The 8,936-nt window shown below is 36.7% G+C and overlaps 1 protein-coding gene across 1 annotated transcript; it reads right to left on the reverse strand.

Moving 5' to 3' along the window:
- Positions 1–2,960: 2,960 nt before the first annotated feature.
- Positions 2,961–5,377, reverse strand: LOC112507924. Its single transcript, XM_025112675.1, has 3 exons — positions 5,194–5,377; positions 3,322–3,478; positions 2,961–3,175 (listed from the first exon to the last, which is right to left on the reverse strand). Exons 1-3 carry the CDS (start codon positions 5,371–5,373, stop codon positions 3,048–3,050), a joined length of 465 nt encoding a protein of 154 aa, XP_024968443.1. The 5' UTR covers positions 5,374–5,377; the 3' UTR covers positions 2,961–3,047.
- Positions 5,378–8,936: the final 3,559 nt, after the last annotated feature.

Below are 8,936 nucleotides of genomic sequence, written 5' to 3' on the forward strand. Positions count from 1 at the left end.
ACTTAAGATTGTTTAGATAGGTTTCTTATAACTTATCTTTCCGCAGACAATCTTGTAAAATATGTATTGATCTTCTTTATCAATATATATTTTAAATTTGAAAATTGTGTTTGTATTCATCCCCCCCCTTCTACAAACTGTTTAGTATTCTTRTAGACCCTTTGGGACCAACAGTGGTGAAGGTGGTGAAGGAGGTTGTTGTAGTATAAGAGAAGGTGGAGGTGGCCCACGGTGGTAGTGGCGATGGACGGTGATGGTAGGTGGCCGCTGGTGGAGGTGGTGATAGACGGTAGTAGTCGATGGTGGTTGTGAAGGTGATGGAGGATGGGGAGGTCGCGGGCAGTGGCTGCCGATGGTGGCGGCAAACGCAACTAGCGGTGATGACCACTAAAACAAATATCATGTTAAGGTTATATATTAAACGAGGGTTAGTTAGTAATATTTTAGTTTCTATCTTGTTCTTGTCCCATCTTGTTCCACCTATTTTGATGGAACAAGAAAAAATCTTTTTTGTCCCACGCTGTCCCACCTCGCAGTTCTTGTCCCTGTCTCATGTCGCACCAAACGTGGGACAGTGAGTTATTTTTCTGTCCCATGTTGCGCCAAACGTGAGACAGTGAGTTTTGTCCCATCCTGTCCCATGTACTAAATGCAACCTTAGGGACGCCACCATCCTTTAATCACCCATGTGAAATGCATGCCCCCAGCTTCTCTTTCTCTCTCTGTGTGTGTGTGTATATATATATATATATATATATATATAATTTATGTGCATATAGGTTATCTTAGAAGATTAATGTGAAACAAGAACTTCTATAGGCGATCTATCATTTATCAAAAGTATCGATCTTTCAGCAAACAAACTGACAACATTCTCGATAGCATCGGAAGTCTGAAAAAGGTATCCAAAAGGTTTTTACTGTGTTCCATCTATTAAACAATTGTTGAGATGGATTTCGACAATGAATATTTTATGAAAATCAAGAGAATTTTGCAAAATGTTCGCACCCGATTTTACAAAAAACAAATATTGATGAAGATTTCAGACGTTTGTCAATTTACAAAAACAAACAGTCTTATTGATTCAGATTTCATACTTCAGTACCATCTCTTATTAATCAGAAGTGAAAAAAGACTTTAGACTTCAGTATCTCTTAAAAAACAAACGTAGCCTTAGTCAAAGTTGTTGAGATTTGAAATTTGATTCAATAAACAAGATCTATGGTTTCATTGTTTAGATCTCTGATTGTTCTTAGAAGTTTTCAGCAATACATCATAACTTTGATCAGAATGATAAGATCTCTGATTACACTACCTCAGACTTAGGGGTTGTTCGGTTGCGGCTTAATGGGTTGTATAAGCTATATGGCTTATTCGTATAACCATATCTAGTTGTTCGGTATGGGCTTATTCGATTAGCCCATGGCTGAATTGCTCAGCTACAAAACTTATGTCATTTGTATTCAGCCACTGACGGACTGCAGATCCAACGACCCATCTATCATTGTTGTGGCATAATCACTATTACTAGTAGCAGTAGCCATTAATGAGGAGGTGATGTTGCATGGTTGCTTGGACAAGAGATCAGGAGAGGAAAAGATGAAGGACGATTGATCATATAAAGGGAGCAGATCTCCATCGCAACCAGTGGTTACAACCCTCAATTTCTTCCTTCTGCTTTGTTGTGGGATGTGGTATGGTTCAAACCCCTCCGCCATAGACAAACAAACAAACTCTAGAGAGAGAGAGAGAGATGAATTGGGGTTTTATTTGATTCAACATTTTTGTTTCATTTGATCTAGAGTTGTTCTTGTTATGGGTACCCGATGTAATAATATTGATCCGCAAACAATTCAATTAAAAAGTCATGTGTTCAATATTTATCAAACTGTGTTTTATTCAAACAAAAATAAAGACTGGGGTAATAAGGTTATTTCTGATATTCAGACTGTTTATTCAGCACAACGACCGAACAACAACTTATCTGTTAATACGCAGACAACTATATCTATACAGGTCTTAACAAAAAACGAACCGAACAACCTTCTTATACTTAGTTCACCGCCAAGGGGCTCTGCCCCTTAAAAGTTAAAACCCCATTAGGGGCACTGCCTCTCGAGCTTCCCAAGGGGGTGCGACCCCTTTGACCCCGCCTTATGGTGATTTAAGTTGATAGGGGCAACATTATTGAATGTGCACTTTGCACCTTCTAACTTACTTATGTTTGTCTTATCACTTTAATTGATCTCAAGTAAATCCTAACCACATCAAAATAATGGATGACGTTAAAATCACCAACAAGGTATCTGATTTTTAATGTATAACTTGAGGGATAAATAATAATTATGTATGAGACTTACGACTTAAATAGAAATAAGCATAAAAAAAGAAACTTAAAAACTAAAACCCAAAATAAGTAAATACTTACTCTCATTCTCGTACACGAAGAGTCGAACACGAATTCCTTGAAGATTGACGAAAGTAGTGAGTAGAGATTCACAAGATTTAATCCTGATTCTTCATTCGTAATGTCATTTTCTTATAAGCTCTATATAATATCAATGGTTCTTCTTTCTTTTTTATTTATATGAATTTAATTTATTCTATGATATTATTGAGAACACTAACATACACAAGTGCTTCAAAGCTGTTGTGATTTCGCTGTAACTCGTAAGACTTAAAACCTGATCTCGTCAACACGTCATATCTCATGTCATTATGCTGGCTCGCATTCGAAATCCAACAGCTAAAAAGGAAGACAAATGGAAAAAAAGTCTTGGTGAATGAAACAATGCACATGGTGGGTACTTGGGTGTGTACAACATCTTCTATAGGAGAAGGAAAGCAAGTTATTGAAACATATAAGAAAATTAACAAAACGTTATTTCCACACACTTGAGTCGAAAATGCATACCAGGAATAAAATCAAGCTTCAAATGAGTTTTTGAAGACAAGAAAAATGGATATCAAAACTGTGATTCTACTGGAATCAGAGTTATTGATAGGTTACAAAACTATGCAAGTGTTACATATATACATACTGCTAGCTAGGGTGATCCAAACTCGTTTCCTCCCAGTGTCTGAATGACGGTTTTCAGAAGTGTGATCTCTTTGTCGCGCTTTGAAATCTCACCTTGTTTTGCTCGTAATTCTTCCATGTGCACTTCAAATACCTCTGCATAATAATCATGTCATTCAGATGGAAACAGTTGGATCATTTCCTTTAGGGTTATGTTGGGTTGGATATTGATCATGAGCTTACTTACAACAAACTCTAGTTCATTAACTGTAAGATAATTAAAGTTAATAGAGTCTGCATACTTGTGGTGTTTTCGAGCTCCTTTGTCATCTCTTCTGCTCGTAATTCAGCAGCCTTTTGTCCTGCCTCAGCCTCTCGTTTCTCTATACGTGCATGAGCTGCAGCCGAAATGGCAGCATCTAGCTCTCGTTCTAATCTCTCCACCCTTTGCTCAAGAACCTGCACCACAAAACACTCGTGTCAAAAACAGGTCCTTTCAGGGTCTTTTTTTGCTTGTTAGTACTTCTAGATCTTGGCACACCAACAAGAAGTGATGTTCCTATCTAATCAACTTAGAAAACCTGGGACTAGGCCAAACACTTTTTATGTCTTTGGGGTGGGATATTTTTTTTTTTTGGGGGGGGGGGGGGAGGGGAGCAGTTGAAGTAACTTCACCTTTTCATGATTCTATAGCAAGTCAAATCCGATGTATCGTGTATATTCTAAAATATTCAAATGTAAAGGGATAGATAAATAGAAAACAATCAACTTGGCAAAAATTAAAAAAAAATTAAAGGGCAGCATTTCTTTCTGGGTTAAGTATCTAACATGTATAGAACAGTTTACAGATAGCCAATTCCATGTTCAAAGAAAAAGAATTAACAAGGCAAAGAATCTCATTACAGCTATGACTAATTCAATGTTCAAAACAATGGTCAGTGAACACTTTATCATCATTGACAAAGAATTGATACCAGAATGAAGTACACTACAACTGAGAGGGTTCTTAATGATTCGGTTCTACAACTTGCAACATCAAAACCAACATCTTAACTACACAAATCAGTTTTTGGTTGAAAGGAAGACAACAAAATGCTGTTACCTTAAATGAGCTCTCTGTCATGCCTTCATTGCTTCCATAAGTGAAATCAATCTATATCGGTTTTAAAGCATAACTCCTCAAAACATGACTCTATAATGTCAAAACAGAATTCGACTTTTGAAGAACTGCATCAATTTATAGTTCGAAAGAATCTACATCACTAAGCAGAGATAAAAAATGATGGAAACCTATAAAAGCCACAATGTATATAGCTAGGTACCTAAACCATCAAGAAACAGTTGTATGATAACAATTACTTTGTTCTCAACACTTCCCATTTCCTGGAATGACAAAGATAAATAAATCATTTTACATTTTTATCTATCATCAGACACAAAAAAGAGACTAAACTAAAACAGCATCTAATAACTTTGTTATCCCTAATCTGTGGTCACTCAGAATATCAGATCATTCATTAAAAACAAATCCTCAAAGACAATTTCCATCTCAGTAAAATTCTACCTTCTACCAAACTATGATTAGACCCAGATTCAATGGAATCATGAATCATCAACAATATTACTCAAAGAATATAGGTGGTGTTCTGTGGTTTATGTATTCTTCAGTGGGTTGAATCAATCAGAGGTAAGAAGATGACCACGAAATTGAAACTCAAACAGTTGGATTGGAATCATATATAGTGAACAATAAATAAAAATCCTTTTTCATATGGTTTTAAGTCGATCCTTAATGATTTGAATTCAACATTAACGACCTACATTGTATTCAAACAGTTCAAAACTGCAATAATCCATCAACAACAAGCGGATTTTAATCATACATCTCATGGTTCAATTTCATAATTGACAAGCGGAGCGTTCGAAAGTTCCTAGAATCAGGTTCAGTCCGTCCAAACATTCACCATCAAACAAAAAGTACATCCAAATTCATACCGATCTGATTTAAACAAAATATATTCAATCGTAAGTATAGCAACCACCTAAATTGAAACTCAAAACAATTCAATTGCAGTCATACATCACACCGTGTAGCATTTCAATCATATATCGGCAGATAAACGTGATTCAATTTCATAACAGTATTTGGAATCAGGTAATACAAAAAGGAACACCTTGATGGAACGAGCTTGTTCTGAGATTAAAGAGGCTTTGTTGAAAGTATTGGCATCGACGTAGACGGCTTTCTTGATGAGTAGCTTCTCGATGGAAGTGAGATTGTTTGATAGGTCGGAGAGATTAGCGATGGCAGCACTCCATCTCTGGTTTCCTTTGCCTTTCTCTGCCTCCTCCATTGATCTCCACAATCAAACAATGCCGGCTTCTAACTGTGGGATAAACGATACGACTTTCCGTAAAAACAATTTTAATTGTACTTATAGAAAGTTTAAAAAAAACTAGTTTTTAAAAATAAATAATAACTATTTACGTTAAGAGGTTTTGTAACTTAAGGCAGCGTTTGATACATGGACATGATAGAACGTAACTGGATAAGACGAGATTGGACAGGATATGATAGGACAAGAGTGAAGGATTGGACAGGACTGGACGAGACAGAACAAAAGTGTAGGACTGGACAGATGAAAAGTATGTCTAGTGTTTGATACGACTAGGACAGAACTAGACAAGTTACCTTCAAAAGTTATTTAATGATTTTAAATATTATATAATAGTTATAATTAATAAAAATAAAGTAAATAATTAAAGAATTTAATTTATAAATATTTGTACACATTTTTCCAATAAATGAATACGTACATATATAATGATACCAAATTTAAATAAAAAATTTGATATAATTGATGGTTGTAGTAGTAGAGGTGGTTTTGGTTATGGTGGAGGTGGTGGTAGGCGACGTTAGTAGTGGCAATGGGCGGTTATAGAGGACATGAAGATGGTGTATTGTGGTGGTGATGGTGGTTGACACCGATGAAAGAGGTAGTTGTGGCTGGTGTAGTGAAGATAGTGGTAGTGGTGGTTACAGTGGAGGTGAGGTGGCATGGTGGCCGATGGTGGTTGTGGAGGTTGTGGATGAGGTTGTTGCAGTATAGGAGGAGTTAGAGGTGGCCAACGATGGTAGTGGTGGTGGCAATGGACGGTGGTGGTCGGTGATCGATGGTGGTTGTAGAGATGGCAATAGACAGTGGTGGTCGGTGGTCGACGGTGGTTGTGGAGGTCATGGAGGAGATTGTTGCGGTATAGGAGGATTTGGAGATGGCCAACGGTGGTAGTGTTGGTGGTAATAGGTGGTGGTGGTCGGATGGCCGACGGTGGTTGTAAGGTGGCAATGAACGGTGGTGAAGGAGGTTGTTATAGACTTATAGTAGAAGAGGAGTTGGAGTTGGCGAACGACGGTAGTGGTAGTGGCAATAGACGGTGTGGTCAGTGGCCGACTATGGTAAAGGTGGCGATGGACTTGGTGAACGGTGGTTGTGGAGGCGGTGGAGGATATTGTTGTAGTGAAAGAGAAGGTGGAGGTGGCCGCCGGTGGCGGCGGCGGCTGAAACTAGCGTGATGACCATTAAAACAAATATCATATTAAGGTTATATATCAAACTAAGGTAGATTAGTAATATTTTAGTTTATGTCTCATTTTTGTCCCATCTATTTTGCTGGAACAAGTAAAAGCCTCTTTTGTCTCATGTTGTCCCACCTTGTCCCATGTTGTGCCAAACGTGAGACAGTGAGTTCTTGTTTGTCCCGTGTTGCGCCAAACATGGGACGGTGTGTTCTTGTTCTGTCCCATGTTGAGCCAAACGTGGGACAGTGAATTTTGTCATGTCCTATCATGTCCAGTCTCATGTACCAAATGCAGCCTAAAAAGGCAAATTACCTTTTCTTTTTAAATTTATTGAATTTCAATTTTTATTTAACAAATACACTTTGAAGAGAATAGGTTCTCGTCGGTTTATTCAACCTTAGATTCCAACACAAAAATAGAACTCGGCGCAAGTATACACCTCGAACTACTGTCGTCTCGTAACAAGTAATAATGGTAAAAAGTACCAGATATCGTTCTCACAGAGATAGCTTGTAAAGTTATTTCGAAAATCCAGTTTATAAAAATTAATTTCAGATGACGATTCGAGGGATTTGATTTATCTAAAAATGGGTGAGGTTTGATTTACAACTAAGAAAATATCAGTCTTAAGAAGAAGCACAAGGTGCAACAGTTGATTAAGACATTAAACAAATGATTCAGTAATAAGGTGACATAGCATTCCTGTCACAATTATCTAAAATCAATAAATGATTTTATATAACTATGACAGTATCAACTATCGGGTCARACGKCMTYCMAAGAGCACACACCGGTCAACGTGCTATCGATATGATATCATTTATGTTAGACGTCGTGAATCCTAGCACAACACAGTGTTACCATCCTACACCGTAGGAGTATAGCGTTTGTCAGACACTAAAGCTATTTATAGCCTTCCCCTATTACCTCAAGTTTTGAAAGTCAATACATTTTTATACACAAAATTAGTTGTCAATTAATTTTAATGTAATCATCAAATGMAATATTAAGCACCTGAAATAAATAGTAGACTATAATGCTAATAAGACACCTTTGTACTTTCACATCGGCTTTGGTCTTAATTTTCCGTTACACCCCAAGCTAAGGCGYTAGYCCATCATCGCTCGGTTTCTTCTCTCGAAGGATGTAAGGACTGAAAAATAAATAACGATACGGAAGAGTAAATTGCAGAAAGTAAATTACAGGAAATGGAAATTCTGGAATTTAAATGACTGAAATATAAATGACTGAAAGTAAATTACTGGGAATTAAATGACAGAAATGTAAATTGCAGTAAAGTAAAGACTGAAATGTAAAGACTAAAATGTAAAGGACTGAAATATAAAAGACTGAAATATAAAGACTGAAATATAAATGACTGAAATATAAAAGACTGAAATATAAATTATTAATAATTAAGTAATATTAATTAATTATAATCTAGTAATGATGGAAGGAAGTACATGATGAGATGACAAGTAGTACTTTGATGGGAAGGAAAGATGACATATGAAAACCTTGGAAAATGGGGTTGACTTTTGAAGAAAACTTGCAAGTCAAGTAACGAAACTTGCAAAACAAGTTTCGTTACAAAGACCGAAAGATTACTTGCAAACTCGTAAAAACTGTTTATTTAGACTACGTAAATTAGCCGTGAGCCATAAAGGATGAGATCCGATGTAAAGCAACAACGATCGACTAATTCGTAGTAAGAAAACGTAACGTAACTTGGAACAGAAATAAGATGAAGATTAAATACGAGTGCTTAAATTAAACCTTGAAAATGAAGTCACAACTTACAAAAATCGGTTCTTGAAAAGTCAAACAATAAGAACCGAAAGATTAGAACCGAAAGCAATATTCTTGAAAATAACTAACACAAAGATTATAAGGATTCAATGGTAGAGAGCATCCAAAAATCTCCAAAGTATGCAAAAAGTATCAAAAGCATGTGTAAAACAAGGCTTAAGGCTTGTTTATATAGGCCAAGGAAGGTCCCATAGTGGGTGCCAACTAATAAGACAAAAATCCCTTCAAAACTGGGCTTTGACCGGGCCTAAGGTCGTTGACCACGCCTCCTCTATGGATCAGCCCATTTCTCCACGGCCCAAGCAGAATTTCAGCTCTCGGACAGGTACTATAGGACCTTGCCACTCCTGGTCCTGTAGGACTGCCGTAGGACTGGGCTAAAAAATCATCAAAAACCTGTAAAAACAGGGAATTAACATTAGATATACTATATAACTACTAATATGTGAAAAAGACATAAAAAGACTCAATTAAGACACTAATGGGCAAATAAAACAAAGGAAAATGGTTAAGAAAATGATGTAATAA

Source organism: Cynara cardunculus (assembly GCF_001531365.2).
Source record: "Cynara cardunculus var. scolymus isolate 2C chromosome LG 2, CcrdV1, whole genome shotgun sequence".
In the NCBI taxonomy this organism is placed as follows: domain Eukaryota; kingdom Viridiplantae; phylum Streptophyta; class Magnoliopsida; order Asterales; family Asteraceae; genus Cynara; species Cynara cardunculus.

Excerpts from the sequence above, each read along its gene's own strand:
- LOC112507924 (XM_025112675.1), bottom strand. The coding sequence starts at position 5,373 with ATGGAGGAGGCAGAGAAAGGCAAAGGAAACCAGAGATGGAGTGCTGCC. Across the intron at positions 3,479-5,193 it reads AACAAGCTCGTTCCATCAAG|GTTCTTGAGCAAAGGGTGGA; the intron begins GTGTTCCTTTTT and ends TTTGTGGTGCAG. Across the intron at positions 3,176-3,321 it reads GGAGCTCGAAAACACCACAA|AGGTATTTGAAGTGCACATG; the intron begins GTATGCAGACTC and ends ATTATTATGCAG.